A 16,955-nucleotide genomic window follows, 5' to 3' on the forward strand; every position below is an offset into this window, starting at 1 on the left:
AGAGCAATTCGCAGAAAGACTAGTAATCAGACTCAAATAGTTATAGCAATCCAACTTACACCCATATTCACTAACAGTGTAGAGGGGCTTGGGGACAAAAAGGTTGAGAACCAGGTTATGTTTAGAAAATACACTGTAATTTAAAGTTGTTTTTAATCCTTTCCCCAACTAAACTAAGAGAATAAGAGAGTTAGAGAACCTTAAAGAACTATACAGAGGCTTAACAGGTTCTTTGTATGGCAGTGGTGCTATATAGCACCTTAACCACAGCAAGGAACCGCTGAAGAACCACTGAAGAACCGCTGAAGAACCATACAGGTGCTTTACTGGTTCTTTATAAGGTAGCGGTGCTATATAGCACCTTAACCACCCAAAAGAACCGCTGAAGAACCGCTGAAGAACCATTTTTTTTTAGAGTGTATTACTAGGTGATTCAATGAGGAGATCCAGGTCAGCTGATTAAATTGTTTTTATTTTATTAATAATAAATTATTAAACAATAAATTATAAAAATATTGGCTTGGAATAATCTAATATCTGACTATAATCTAGACCGACTTTAAAGGGATTAATCATAGTTTAAAGGCAGAGATATCAGATATATGTTATGCCACACAAGTGTGTAAAAACTAGTTTTAAAATAAATAAATGTTGTAGTCCTAAAATAAACTGGCAATATTTGTCAGAGTACTTTGTAAACATTGCCACGGTATGGTAACACCAGTTATACTGCATACACACACACACACACACACACACACACACCTACACACCTACACACACACTATGTTCTCTAGTACAGTGGCAAGAAAAAATATGTGAACCTTTTGGACTTGGTTGGTTTTCTGCATTAATTTGTCATAAAATTGTCGTCTGATCTTCATCAAAGTCACAAGTATAGACGAAAACCAATGTGACACACAGACAATAATTTTCAGTGTTTCAGTTATGTAACAAAAGTGACACCATGATTCAGCGGGCCATTTATAAAAGACTTGAAGTGGCGCAACACACAGACCGACCGGTGTATGATATCAAAGACTTACAGTGATAATGATGGGTTACGCTTACCAATTTCTTGTTATTCACTTGGACATCGATGTCCTCATTTTAAGACACAATTTTTTTATTTTCTTTTTTACGTTTTCTGTTCTGCGCCCCAGACAGCTTCCCTCCTCTGTCCATTTTGGACATGTGACTGTCCATAACAGAGCAACGGCTCTTGTCGAAATGGTGAGCAGTTGATAGCACCATATATAATAAAAATATATATATTTTTTACTAATTTAATTAAAATGCTAAACAAACATTATTTTTCAACAAACAACATTTTTACATTTATTTTTAAAGGTGCCCTAGAATGTCTTTTTAAAAGATGTAATATAAGTCTAAGGTGTCCCCTGAATGTGTCTGTGAAGTTTCAGCTCAAAATACCCCATAGATTTTTTATTATTCATTTTTTTAACTGCCTATTTTAGGGCATCATTAACTATGCACCGATATATAGGTTGCGGCCCCTTTAAATCTTGTGCTCCACGCCCACGGAGATCGTGCTTGCCTTAAACAGTGCATAAACAAAGTTCACACAGCTAATATAACCCTCAAAATGGATCTTTACAAAGTGTTCGTCATGCATACTGCATGCATGCGTCAGATCATGTGAGTATAGTATTCATTTAATGTTTACATTTGATTCTGAATGAGTTTGAGGCTATGCTCCGTGGCTAAAGCTAACATTACACACTGTTGGAGAGATTTATAAAGAATGAAGTTGTTTATGAATTATACAGACTGCAAGTGTTTAAAAATGAAAATAGCGACAGCTCTTGTCTCCGTGAATACAGTAAGAAACGATGGTAACTTTAACCACATTTAACAGTACATTAGCAACATGCTAACGAAACATTTAGAAAGACAATTTACAAATATCACTAAAAATATCATGATATCATGGATCATGTCAGTTATTATTGCTCCATCTGCCATTTTTCGCTGTTGTCCTTGCTTGCTTACCTAGTCTGATGATTCAGCTGTGCACAGATCCAGACGTTAATACTGGCTGCCCTTGTCTAATGCCTTGAACATGGGCTGACATATGCAAATATTGGGGGCGTACACTCTAAACCCGGATTTTGTGTTAATGAAACATTTTAAGTGGTCATTACTGATTCGTTGTTGTTTTTGAAAAAGCATAGTCATAACTAAATCAAATTAGTTGTTTGTTTGCACTAATCAGATTTAATATTGAGCGCACTGATCATGTTAAGCTGTGATAACTCGGAATGTTATGCTTTTGCGAGGGAGGGAGGGGCCTATTGAAACAGGTGACTGACAGAGAGAGGAGCGCGCTGTTTGAAAAGTCTGCTCTTCCTGCTGATGCTGCATGCTAAACATGGATTTTTGAAAGAAACATTAAACGGTGAGTGTATTAATCTTATATTTCTGACAAAAGTGATTACCCCAAAACCGGGCCGATGTTAGTTGAACGCTAAAAATGTAGTGTTAATGTGCCGGTCGACATTTTTTTTTTTTCCCCTTCAGTTCACAGATTAGCTTACGTTAACATTTAAATTTGCTGTTTCTGTCAGGTCACAGTTTATAACGTTAGCCAGTGTGTTTCTGTATGTTCACAGTTTGCATTTCATTGTTTTTTTCTGTCTGTTCATATCAGCATGTGTGAATGTATGTACACATGCTTGTGGCTAACATTAGCATAGCCTATGTCTCTTTGGTGTATTATGGTAACGGTTGAAAAATTTGCTTTTTAAGGTCCATAAGCCAGATGGTGGATCGCTGTCCTGCTATTTTTACAGGAGATCAGGTATGTTCAAGAGTGCTATTACTGATCTATCTTTCTATTATTATTTGATGTCATTGTTCAGTGTTATTTACACACCCTCATGCTTTCCCAGAAGTATATGACTTTCTTCAGATGGACACAAACAAATATTTGTAGAAAATATTTAATCTCTGAGTCCATATAATGCAAGTATACAGGACCCCCTAAATTGACACTTTAAAAATCACACAAAGCGAACACTATAATCCACACAAGCACAGTTGATGAATCAATGTCTTGGTTTGTATGAATTACCATTGTGTTCACTTTGTGTGGTTTTTGAAGCATCAACTACAGTGCTGTACACTTGTATTATACACAAGCTCACAGAAATGACTTATGAAAATCTTTCTTAGTGTTCATCCAAAGAAAGACAGAAATTCATTAACACCTGGGACAGTATAATGGTGTGTAAATGAGCAAATTTTCATGTTTGGGTGAAGTATCCCTTCATCTTTTCTCACATACAACATGGGTACCTTAAACCACAGTATAATTTAGTTTTTAAATGTACTGCTCTGTATTTTTTTTATATTTTGCAGGTGTTTGTGGAGTTGAACAGGATTGTGGGAAATAACCTTAAGCAGGAATTCTCTGAAATCATTGATCAACACAGATATCTAATTGATATCTTTCGATCTAAGAGAGGGAATGCTGGACAGCTGTTGACCCAAACCAGGGTTAGTCCATATCCATTATACTCTTGGAGTGTTTTTTTACAGTAATGAAAACGTCACAATAAGTGATACAATCAGAATTGTGCTTTGTTGGTTCAGATATCTTGTAGATAATTTCTTGTTATTCTAGCTATGTAACTTTGTGTTTTTACTACCCAATAGACTCAAGAACCAACTTATATTATGTCACTGGTGCTCAGAGGACTCCCGATTGTCTTTGGTGACAACCTCACGAACTTCTTCAAAGCATGCTTTGTAAGTAACTTATTTTCTTAAAGGACCATGACAACATAATTATTTTATTAATTGATAGTCCTTGTGTTTGATGAAATGTATGCATAGAGCTAAAGGGTTAGTTCACCCAAAAATGAAATTTCTGTCATTAATTACTCACCCAAACCCGCAAGAAAACCCTCTTCAGAACACACATTAAGATATTTTTGATGAAATCTGAGGGTTTGTGAACTGCACGTTGGCAGCAACGTCATTGCATTGCAGAAAAGGTACTAAAGACATTGTTACAATAGTCCACGTGACAGTGGTTCAACCTTAATGTTATTAAGCAACAAGAATACTTTTTATGCTCCAAAACAAAAATAATGACACTATTCAACAATTTCTTCTCTATCCTGTCAGTTTCCTATGCTGTTGATGTAGGAAACACATTGCAGCACTTCCGTGTTTACATCAGAACGCTGACTCGGTACACATGAGCATCGCAATGCATGCGTGTGGTGCTGACACAGGAGCTGGCCAATGAGTCAGCGTTCTGACGTTGAACCTGGAAGCACTGTGTTCACTATGTCAACTGCGCAGGAGACTGAAATAGAAGAGAAGAAATTGTTGAATAAAGTTATTTTTGTTTTGTTTGTGCACAAAAAAGTATTCTCGTCTCTTCATAACATTAAGGTTGAACCGCTGCAGTCATGTTGACTATTTTAACGATGTCTTTAGTACCTTTCTGGACGTCAAGTTGCAATGACTTAGCTACCTATGTGTGGATCAGAAACACTTGTATTTCATCAAAAATATCTTAATTTGTGTTCTGAAGATGAACGACAGGTGTGGAACGACATGAGGGTGAGTAATAAATGACATTTTGACAGGAATTACATTTTTGGGTGAACTAACCCTTTTAAATCACTGAAACTTAGTAGCAAACGGTCTTTCTAATCTATTTCTATATTCATATTCTGCTACTATTTATCTATAGACATATTCTGCAACCACTTCACACTTTCCCTCATGTGTCTGTCTCATTAAAAGACTATATTGTTTAACATTATTGATGGTTATGTAATGAGAAATGTCATGAATGTTCTCTGTTGTTAGGACTCCGATGGTGATCACATATTTTGCCACCTTGACTTTGGGATCCTCTTTGTTGAGCATGAAGGTGCTGTGCTCCCATCTTCCCTTCATCTCAATCCAGCTTCAATTAAGATCATCATTGAGGGAGAAGTTGTAATGGAAGGTATTAAAGACTTGCCAAAAGATGTGTGCATTCTCTTTGGACTTGCATATGCACTGTATCTCAACTACCCCAAATCAACGAAGAACACATTCCAGTTGACCCAACAAGTACTTCTCATATTGGGCCACAGTGAACTAAAACCCAGCTTGCAAACATTAAAAAAAAACCAACAAAACTTACAATTTGATATTCACAAAGGAATTATAAGAAGTTACCATGACTGTTTTTTGTTCTCAAGAAAGGTGAAGATTCTTGTTCAGATTGTCCAGTCACTGCAGTAAGTGCTCTAAAGTTTACCAGTGTTCTGCGCTAAAAATGTACTGTATGTTTAAAACAGCATATTGTTGCTCTATTGATATGAGAAAAGTTGTCAACAGTTGGAGTATGTGTGCTCATGCGGGAGTGTGTGCGTGTGTGGTCTTTATTTAATTTTTAATTTATTCATGTTAATGCTTGTCTGCATATTGTTGAATACTGTTCATTTTCCTCCTCTAAAAAATGTACAATTGTTAAGCAAAAAGATTTGCTAATGCAATTTTTTTTTACTTGTCTTTTTGGTTGACAAATTGAAGTGTTTCCTTTTTTGTTTTTTGTTAATAAAAAAAAAAAACATTGAAATGTTGTTTTCTTAAATTTATTTTTTTTTTGTATTAATTTGTAGTATCATTTATTAATTTATAATACATTACTTAAATATAACATTTATTTGTACTTAAAATCATTTGTTTAACTTAATAGTTATTTTATATAATGTATACTCAAAAACATTAATAATGTGAACTAATGAATTTCAGTAAAGACTACTAATGTAAACTTGATTTGTCTACTGCACCACTTAAGATTTTATGTTAATACAACTTAACCTGTTTAGTTTCATCTTGTGTAAAAACTAAAACAGATTAGTGCAACAGGTTTCCACGCAATTTTCTAGTAAAGTCAACTAATTCGGGTTAAGAGTGTACATATTAATGATCACGACTGTTACGTAACAGTCGGTGTTATGTTGAGATTCGCCTCTTCTTCGGAGGTCTTTTAAACAAATGAGATTTATATAAGAAGGAGGAAACAATGGAGTTTGAGACTCACTGTATGTCATTTCCATGTACTGAACTCTTGTTATTCAACTATGCCAAGATAAATTCAATTTTTAATTTTTCGTTTTATTCAAAAAGATTTTCAAATACGTTTTGGCACAATGGCGTCCCCCTCCGTGCGGCACCCCTATGCACTGCATATACTGCATACCCCAGTTTTTGCGCCACTGGGGACATTAGGGAAACATTGCCACTGTCTGCCTTGGTCTTCTACACTTTCGGCTCTTCCACATTCTCTGATGCACAGCTCACCCTGGCCTGCAATTTTTCTGTTTCCTTTTCATTGCTTGGCCAGCCATTTTCCTGCAGATCGAAAACACAGTCTGTGATGCTTTTTCGGCTCAGCACAGCCTCGTTTACAGTGAGCTGTAAGGTGTGTGCCATACAGCCCATGCTTGCAAGCCCACATTCCTCCATCGCCATATTGCGTGCATCATCTCTGACCACAACATGCACTCTGTCTTCTCTTATATTCCTCTGTTTGAACATGGTTTCAAAATCTCGGTATATCATTGTCCCTGTATGTGATCTGGAGCACTCCTGTGCATCCACCAAGTCCTTTTGCATGTTAAAATATTCATCAAACCTCTGAGAATTAAAGCTAAGCATACTGACCGGGTTAACATCAGATGTCCAAATGTCCATGGTGAAACTCATGCTAAGTCCACTCTTCTCGATCAAATTATGAATGTGTGTGGCGACCAAATCGTACAAGGCAGGGAGGGAAACACCAGAGAAGAAGCTGCGGCTCAGAAGGGTGTAATGTGGCTCCAAATGCTGTACTAACCTGGTCAAAAAGGACTAAAAATTGCATTACTTTGTCGTTTATGGCTTTAGCCTTTTCTCTATCTCTGGAAAACTTTTTACAATTTTCAAATGCTCGCTGAACGGGGACATCAACGCTCCGTGTTTTAGGCTTAGTGCTGGTAGCTGCTGCTGCTGCTTTATATTTTTTTAATTCAGTTTTGTTGTGATGACAACCTTTCAAGTAAGATATAAGATTTGTTGTGTTAAAACTGGCATTGTCATCCACTGCCACACAGGAAAAACTTACAGACTGAACAAGACATGTTCGCAGATGACAGCGTAATGAGCTTTAGTTTTAAAGCTGCAGTCGCTTACGCTCGGAAAGCGGATGAATCTCGGATAAATCAGACTGGTTGATTGATTTACCAACAAGTGGACTTTATTGGATCTAGTTATCAGATTTAATTTTTTTTTTTAAAGCAATAAAAATTACGTCATTTTCACCCATATTGCCTGATAATTTATTTGTCTGATAAATATTGTGCATCACTAATAAAAAGCCTTAAATAATGTATAGTCAGCGGTACAATTTAAGTTTTTTATACAATCCTGATTAAATTTGAGAGTAAAATGTGGGACATAGGAGGAAGGTTTATAATCACATTTGTTCCATGGTTTCAGTGGAAGTTCAAACAGTCCTGTTCTTAATTTCAATTACATACTAATAATTAAAATGGTCTGCTTATGTTTGTCTGTGAAACAATCTATATTTTGTTCAATTCGTATCTTGGCCACCTCTAATAAGGATAATGATCTCAACATATATCTTATTCTGTCTCTTTCAGAGATGTCAGCAAGATGCTTCAGTCCAGATCCAGTAATCCGGATTCTTCTGATGGGCAGAAAGGGTTCTGGGAAAAGCTCATCTGGAAACACAATACTGGGAGAAAAGAGATTTAAAGTACACAAACAGAAAAAGAAGCATGAGTCTGAAGTGTGTGAGGGTAAAACTCAGATCGGAGATAAACAGGTTCATGTGATTGACTGTCCAGATCTACTGGATCCAGATCTGAATAAAGAGAAGCTGGAGATGATGAAAGAGCAGCTGGTCTCTAGATGTCAAGCAGGTCTCAGTTCAGTTCTGCTCACCGTTCCTCTAGAGAAACCTGTGGAAAATGAGGAAGAGATCCTGGATTTCATTAAGTGGTTATTTGCTCCTGAAGTTCAGCAGTACATCATGATTCTGTTCACACATGGAGATGAACTGGAGGATCTGGAACAGACCATTGATGAATATCTAAAACATCATCCAGATCTACAGCGACTGGTGACTGAATGTGGAGGAAAGTTTCACTGCTTCAATAACAAGAAGAAAGTGGAAGGTGTGGTCCCAGAACTACTACAGAAGATTGAAGGAGTGATGATGGAGAACAGTGGCAATTTTATCATGGAACAAATGAAGAGGGGAGACAGCAAAGAGACAACTGCAATCAACTGTAAGTACTGTAATAACTAAGAGCATCTGCAAATGCTTTCAATGTAAATCTAACACTGTTTATTTATTTTATTTTATTTTATTTTTTTTTAAAGAGAGTGTATTGAGAATATTGAGATTTATTTAAAGGAAAGAGGTCAGTGATTTGATTTTTCTGACTTAGTTTCAGATAATGGTCCAAATGCAATTGATGTGATTCCTGAGAGGAAAGACCAGATCAGGCTGGTTCTGCTGGGAAAAACTGGAGCCGGGAAAAGTGCGACTGGAAACACCATCATCGGCAGAAACGTGTTTGACTCTACCGTCAGTGCAGTCTCTCAGACGAAACACTGTCGGTCAGAAACTACAGTGAGGATGGGTAAAGAGATCTCAGTCATCGACACACCTGGACTTTATGATACTAAACTCAGTGAAAAGGAGGTTATTTCTGAAATAGTGAAATGCATAACTTACGCCTCTCCTGGACCACATGCTTTTATTATTGTGATTAAAGTGGGTCGATTCACGGAGGAGGAGAAAAACACCATTAAGCAACTCAAAGAAGTGTTTGGAAGACAGATGGAAAAATATTCTATGATCATCTTCACTCACAAAGATCTGTTAGAGAAAGAAAAGAAACCCATTGAAGAGTTTCTACAGGACAGTGATCCAGATCTTAGAGAACTTGTAGAGAGTTGTGGAAACCGATTCTTCTGTTTAGATAATGAGTCTCCCAGTTTCCCACAGTTCAGAGATCTGCTCAGTAAAATAGAGAAGATGGTGGAAGAGAATGGAGGGACTCACTTCACCAATGACATGTTTGAGGAAACAGAGAAACACATTCAGGAGATTCAGAAGAAGAAACTGGCTGATAAAGTCAAAGAGCAGAAACAGTCCGAATGGCAGAAAATATTCTGGCATTTAGTAGAGGAGTCAAGACAGGAAGCTAAACAGGCTTATTCTGACACATTCATCGGAGATCTTTCTATGTATAATGTAAATGTATCAGATATATGCAAAGGGCTGAAGAATGTGGTGAGCCCTGAAGAGAGAGAAAGGACAGTAAAGGAAGCTGAGAGGAAAGGAATCAGTCGTGGGAAGGCATTAGGGCTTGCAATGAAAGCTACACGGACACTGGCAAAACAGAAGATGTGCAAAGTACAGTGAGAAACTCAATGATCAGACAAAAATAATTATGTTCTGATTGTGGTAAATGTGGGGAAAAGTTTACACCATATGTTTTTATTTTTGTGGGGCTGAGCATAATCAGAGGCAAAAAGATCACATGGCAGCTGATTAATTTTCTGTTTGGACAGGCAAAGCTGGCAATTTATAAAACAAGGAAGAACAGAATCAATTAAAGCTGCAAGCAGCGTTGAAAGGGCCCTCGCACCCGGGCTAATCGCCACCTGTTGGCCTCAGGAAAACAGTGAACAGTGGGCGACATGCATGTAAGCGAGTAAATAAAGGAGAATTATAGCAAAATCATGTAAAAGTGCCACACTTCCTGCTGCCAACAGGTGGCGCTATAGCTAACTGAATATTGTCATATAGATGTCTTTAGGCCAGGACTTTTATCACTCATGTGAAGTTTGGAGCAGATCGGACATAGTATGCCTGAGTTACAACAACTTCCTCTTTCATGGCGAAACATCAGACTTTGTCAGGCCGCCACGGACATGCCCTTAAACGAAAACTCAAGATCTTTGATATTTAACATCTCAAAGGCCTTAAGATTAGACTGACCATATATGATGTTGATCTGGTTTAATCTCTATGAGGAGTTAATCACAGTGTAAAACATGTCATTTCCTGTTGCCCCCAGGTGGCGCTATGACTGTAACTGAATATTGTTATATAGATGTCTTCAGGTCAGGACTCTAATAAAACATGTGAAGTTTGGGGCAGATCAGACATTGTATGCTTGAGTTACAACAACTTCCTGTTTCATGGCGAAACATCAAACTTTGTCAGGGCGCCACAGACACGCCCTTCAGCGAAAACTCTAGATCTTTGCAATTTAACATCCCAAAGGCCTTTAGATTAGACTGACCAAATATGATGTTGATCTGATTAAAGCTCTAGGAGGAGTTCATTAAAGTACAACGTCTGGAAATGGCAAAAACTGCACAAATTTTGCAGACTTTTTTGTAGGTATTGGGCTGTTAGATGTGTGTACCAAATTTCATACCTGTACGTGAAACGTAGTGTCAGGGGCACTTCGTTGAAATTTTTTAGGTGGCGCTATCGAGCCATTTTGCCACACTTAATTCTGAAACCCATATCAGATGTACATTTTCACCACTTCTGATGCATCTACAAAGTTTCATGAGTTTTCGAGTATGTTTCGGCCCTCAAAAAAGTGATTCACCTTACATGGCGAAACATCAGACTTTTTCGGTCACCACGGACACGCCCTTCAACGAAAACTCAAGATCTTTGCAATTTAACGTCACAAAGGCCTTTAGATTAGACTGACCAAATATGACATTGATCTGATAAAAGCTCTAGGAGGAGTTCGTTAAAGTACAACATGTGGAAATGGCAAAAACTGCCAAAATTTTGTAGAGAAAATTCAAAATATCTCACTTCCTGTTGGGTTTACAAACTTTGCACCCAGGGGCTTTTTTGTAGGTATTGGGCTGTTTCATCTATCTACCGAATTTCATAACTGTACGTGAAACGTAGCACGAAGGGCGCTTAATTGAAATTTTGTAGGTGGCGCTATCGAGCCATTTTGCCACACCTAATTCTGAAACCCATATCAGATGTAAATTTTCACCACTTCTGACACGTGTGCAAAGTTTCATGAGTTTTTGAGAACGTTTAGGCCCTCAAAAATGCGATTCATTTTGGAGAAGAAGAATAATTGGCTGAGCAATTCCAATAGGGTCCTCACACCATCGGTGCTCGGGCCCTAATAATAGGTGTGGTCAAGAGATTACGTCTTTATTTAAAGTGCTTGTCAAATAAAGGGGGAGAAAGTTAGGATGATTCTAAGGGCCCACGCACTCTACAGCTGATTTTATCATGATCAAACGACCATAACCTGCAAATACATATAACTCTGTGTCCGTGGTGCTAAAAGCAAAGAAACTTTTCCTGTAACTGATTCATCAAAATAATTAATTTAATTAATTTGCCGTTTATTGCTGATTATAACAGAAGCATATTTTAGGGCATCCTTTGTGCCAAACAATCCAGTCCTTTTTTACCGGATGAAATACCTTTAAATGATCAATAAAACCCATACAATGCACTTTTTTAAAGTTGCCGAAAAGAAAAGTGATTACGTCTTCTATTTATTGAGTGAACTGTTCTTTCATCTGTCTTGGATCAACTGACTGACTGATCAATTCAAGATGGCGCCGAGGTATGGCGCCGTAGCAAGAGCTCTTTTGTGCGCTGTTTGTTTTTTATTTGTTTTTGTCTTTAATGCACTTGCCACTTTAAGCTATGGCCGCGAGACATTATTGAAGATTCGTGAGGAAGATTGTGGATTGTCATTCGTCAATACTGGTTTAAGGTGTGCTGATTTCGATGTGTGCCCCACTCGAGGCAAGCGAGGCCAGGAGTCGGGCCGTGGAGGTCGGGAGCAGAGAGAAAGGACTGGGCGGAGGTATCGCTACACATGCCGAACATTTGAACCCCTGAGCGAGGACATTACATGTTACCAGCGGAAGAAGCGCAGACACCGAGGGAAGCGAGGAGGGTTGCTTGTGAGACTGCGCAGCGGCCGGTCGAGGATCCCGCTGCCGGCCATCTACCTGGCGAATGTTCAGTCACTGCCAAATAAGGTGGACGACCTGCTGAGTCGTATTAAGGCCCAGCGTGAGGCCCGGGACTGCTCCGTGTTTTGCCTGACAGAGACTTGGTTACACAGCGGCGTGCCGGATTCTTCTCTCCAGCCGCCGGGCTTCTCTGTACACCGCTTGGACAGGGTGAAGGAGCGCACCGGGAAATCGAAGGGTGGAGGTGTGTGTTTTTTAATCAATGAACTTTGGTGCACGGACTGTGTCATCGTGAACAAAACTTGCAACGCTAACTTGGAATGTCTTATTTTGAAATGCCGCCCCTTTTATCTCCCACAGGAGTTTTCGGTAATGTTCCTGTGTGGTGTTTATATACATCCGCGGGCGGACATTTCTGTGGCCTTGAGTGAATTAAGTGACATTGTACACAAATTTGAGAACTCCCATGTTAATGCCGTGGTTATAGTAGCTGGTGATTTTAATAAGTGTAATTTTAAAACTGTCTTTCCCAACTACTATCAGCATGTTAAACATCCAACTAGGGGAGCACATATCCTGGATCACTGTTACAGTAATGTAAAATCTGCTTATCAATCTAGTCTTAGACCAGCTTTTGGAAAATCAGATCACTCCTCTGTGTTACTTCTTCCTACATATATACAGAGGAGTAAACAATCAAAACCGTCGTCATGTATTGTTCAGTGCTGGACGAAGGAGAGTGAAGTGAAATTACAGGGATGCTTTGATGCTACTGATTGGTCTGTGTTCCATTCAGAAAATTTGGATGAGTATTGTGATGCAGTGACTGGGTACATTGACTTTTGCATTGATTGCTGTGTTCCAAAAAAGGTAATAAAACGGCATGCCAGTCAGAACCCGTGGTACAATGCGGATGTAAATAGGAAAATACAACAGCGGGCCGTGGCTTTTAAATCTGGTAATGCTGTTGCTTATAAGGTGTCTAGATACTCTTTGGAGCGCTCTATTAAAGCTGCTAAACGAGGCTATGGAGCTAAGATAGAGGGACATTTCACGGTGGCGGACCCTCGACGTATGTGGCAAGGGCTAAATTCTATCATTGATTGGAAACCTAAAGGAGGATCTATCATTAATGTTGATCCATCCTTGCCAAACGAATTAAATGAGTTTTATTGTCGTTTTGAAACTGGATATGTTGAACCTGTTGTTTTTTCGGCTTGTAATGAGCAGAGTTTAACAATCATTCAGGAGGATGTCCAGAGGATCTTGTCCAGGACGAAGGTTAGGAAGGCACCTGGTCCGGATGGTATTCCTCCTCGTGTTCTTAAACTGTGCTCCGAGCAACTTGCTCCTGTTTTGACTGATCTTTTTAACATGTCACTTGGGAAGTGTACTGTTCCAGCTAGTTTTAAAAGATCAATCATAATTCCAGTGCCCAAGAAGACACCTGTGACGTGTTTGAATGACTATCGGCCAGTGGCCCTTACATCTGTCTTGATGAAAACCTTTGAGCGGTTGGTGTTGAACTTTGTTAGAGATCAAATCCCTATGTCTGTGGACACACTACAATTTGCATATAGGAAAAACAGAAGTGTGGAGGACGCCATTTCCTTTGCTCTGAACTCTGTCTATAAGCATCTTGATGTACAAAAATCATATGCTAGAATGCTATTTATAGACTATAGTTCAGCTTTTAACTCAATGGTCCCAACAAAGCTCTTTCACAAATTGAAATGTCTTGGACTTGATGATGCCATTTGTAAATGGATTTTAAATTTCCTCACTTGTCGACCACAAAGGGTCAAAATTAATGGCTGTATTTCAGATGAGTTGTATGTTAGTACTGGTTCACCACAAGGGTGTATTTTGAGCCCCCTATTGTTCACATTGTATACTCATGACCTTGTAGCATCCTATGATAATAATGTGATAATCAAATATGCCGATGATACAACTATCATTGGGCTGATTAGTTCAAATGATGAATCTCAGTATCGTGAGGAGGTGGAGAATGTTGCTCAATGGAGTAAAAAAAATAACTTGCTTCTGAACACTTCAAAAACATGTGAACTTGTTATTGATTTTTGTCACAACAGGAATCAGTTGCCTATTACTATCTATGATTCTGATGTGCAGATTGTTGAGAAATGTAAATTTTTGGGTGTGACTCTTTCTCATGATTTGAACTGGAGCTCTAATACGACTAGCATTGCTAAGAAAGCGAGACAGCGCCTCTTCTTTTTACGCAGGCTTCGAGAGTTTACTCAAAATACTAAGATTCTTTTGAATTTTTATTATTGTGTAATTGAGAGTGTTTTAACTAGTTGTATTACTTTGTGGTATGGTAATCTCACCCTGAAAGAGAAGAAGGCTTTGAACAAAGTGGTTCGCTCAGCCAGCAGGACCATTGGCTGTACTTTGCCATTCTTGGAGGTTATATATAAAGCTAGACTTTTGAATCGAGCTTTAAAACTCGTTAATGATGCCTCAGGCCATCCTGCAGGGGCCTTCTTTGAGATGCTTCCCTCAGGGAGAAGGTATCGTTCGGTAAAATGTTCTACTGATCGCCATTTAAACAGTTTCTTCCCCCAAGCTGTAATCATTTTAAACAAAGCACTTTAAAATTGGCACTTTATATTTATGTGTGGATTCTATTGTATAGTTTTTTATGTGTTTATGTGTACTCAGAGCTTCTTGCACATCTTTTCCAATGTGGTTTTATACTGCAAATGGCTAAATAAAGTAAAGTGAAAGTGAAAGTAAAGTTCTGCCTCAAAATGACTTGATTTCATTCATGAGGGTTATATTTGAAAGATTCTAGCTCATTCTGTTATTTTTACTGGGTAAAAGTTGTCATTTTGAGGCAGAAAGAACAGTTCACTCAATAAATAGAGGCCGTAATCACTTTTCGGCAACTTTAAAAGTGCATTTTTATTGATCATTTAAAGGTATTTCATCCGGTAAAAAAGGACTGGATTGTTTGGCAAAAAGGATGCCCTAAAATATGCTTCCGTTATAATCAGCAATAAACGGCAAATTAATTAAATTAATTATTTTGATGAATCAGTTACAGGAAAAGTTTCTTTGCTATTAGCAGCACGGACACAGAGTTATATGTATTTGCAGGTTATGGCCGTTTGATCATGATAAAATCAGCTGTAGACATGTAGAAACAGGAGCGATACCCTTTAAACATGCTGTGCACGCTCCAACGGACGGCAGTCAGTTTTCGGCACGACAGCGGCACTTCTCGCGCACCGGCACTTCTCACATGTTGCCAGTACTCTGAACTACGGTGGCCCAGTAGTGCACAACACAACGAAATTAAAAAAGCAAACATAAGTTCACAACACAACGAAATCAAGCCACAACACAACGGGCTCTCAGAGCTCGGTAATATTAGTATTCCTTGCCACTGTTCTATAAAGTCGAAAGTCTTACAAAGATATCAATACCATGATTAGTTTTAAGCATAAACATTGTATATCGACATGAAAAATAATTAAAAATCAACTACGTTCACAATAGCTTCATATTTATACTTGTGAATGATTTGATGCGATACCACGGTGCATGATGAAGGGAACATCCACCAATTCCACCAAGTGGTTAAAACGAATAATTTGTATTCATTACACTGACTTTGTTTAACATTTAAAAACAGACATGTTCAAATTCCAAAGCTTGTTAGTTCCTGTTGGTAAGACTGACAAGCTTTGGAATTTGAATATGTCTGTTTTTAAATGTTAAATGTAATTTTAATTAATTCAAATTATACGTTTTAACCACTTGGTGGAATTGGTGGATGTTCCCTTCACCATTCGCCATGGTAGCGCTATGGTCAAATCATTCACAAGTATAAATATGAAGCTATTGTGCACGTAGTTGATTTTTAATTAATCTTTCATGTCGATATACAATGTTAACATACTTAAAACTAATCATGGTATTGATATCTTTGTAAGACTGTCGACTTTATAGAACAGTGGCAAGGAATATTACCGAGCTCTTAACGTAGAATCATCAGACTATTAATTGTACATCGCGCATTCAGAGCTTTTATAAGATTTACGAACTGAAAGGATCAATTGTCTGCGCAATATGACTCTGACTGAAGCCCAATTTTTTAATTTTGCATAAGAGGCGCGTGATCACCCTCAGCGCGTTCACCAGCGCGCTCCAAAAGTGTTAATATTTGCCGAGTCGTTCCTATGCGACGCTGATGATAAATGTGCAACCCTTCTGGATTCTGTTGAGGATAGCAAAACGCTACGGAGAAAGTCGAACATGATGTAAAACAGACACTAAAATGTCTGATGAAAAGAGGGAAAACATCATCCTGCAAGCCTTTTAAACTCATGAAGATCACATTTACTAGAATTTATCATGGTCTGTTGTCTATTTATTGTGACAAATTTTGACTAGCTGTAGAATTTATAACATACAATCTGGTTAAGGGAATAGATTTTTCACTAAAGATTTATATTACAGCTGTGGCATTTTCTAGCTATAGTTTCTAAACTGTGTTGCTATTTCTCATAACAAATGCTATAAAAAGAAAGAAAGACAACTTGGTCTTACCTTTATATCCTTACTGTAACAAATGCTATAGTTGACAATAACAGGATTTTTATTTTTATTTTAAGGATTTTTTTTCAGGCTGAGTACAAGTTAGAAAGAGTTTTAGAATATGGACCGTCTTGAATTTTTGACTAAACAATGAATATATGAATGAATATGAATATTTGATTACTGTATTTTTCTATTACATTTACATAATAAATCATCTGCTAGTGCTAGTTACAGCCATGGGAGGTCTGACTAAATACTGATACCTAGAGGTCAAAAGCAATAGCAAAAGTAATAGGTCAGACAAAGATTTTGGATAGCTAGGTTGACTTGTAGTTTTTTGTACGGTG

The 16,955-nt window shown here is 38.0% G+C and overlaps 2 protein-coding genes across 2 annotated transcripts in view; both read left to right on the forward strand.

The window, feature by feature from the left end:
- LOC137015101 (zinc finger protein 271-like) overlaps positions 1-16,955 on the forward strand; it is a 448,677-nt gene that overhangs the window by 304,201 nt on the left and 127,521 nt on the right. The window lies entirely within an intron of this gene.
- LOC137013816 (GTPase IMAP family member 8-like) lies at positions 2,783-9,472 on the forward strand. The gene is made up of 5 exons (XM_067377782.1): positions 2,783-2,821; positions 3,382-3,519; positions 4,849-4,990; positions 7,677-8,327; positions 8,490-9,472. The coding sequence occupies exons 1-5, from the start codon at positions 2,783-2,785 to the stop codon at positions 9,470-9,472; spliced, it is 1,953 nt and encodes a 650-aa protein (XP_067233883.1).

This window comes from Chanodichthys erythropterus, chromosome 3 (assembly GCF_024489055.1).
Source record: "Chanodichthys erythropterus isolate Z2021 chromosome 3, ASM2448905v1, whole genome shotgun sequence".
NCBI classification, from domain to species: Eukaryota; Metazoa; Chordata; class Actinopteri; order Cypriniformes; family Xenocyprididae; genus Chanodichthys; species Chanodichthys erythropterus.

Coding starts and splice junctions, on each gene's coding strand:
- LOC137013816 (XM_067377782.1), top strand. CDS start 2,783: ATGGTGGATCGCTGTCCTGCTATTTTTACAGGAGATCAG. Junction 3,520..4,848: donor AGCTGTTGACCCAAACCAGG/GTTAGTCCATAT, acceptor CTCTGTTGTTAG/GACTCCGATGGTGATCACAT. Junction 8,328..8,489: donor AGAGACAACTGCAATCAACT/GTAAGTACTGTA, acceptor TTTCTGACTTAG/TTTCAGATAATGGTCCAAAT.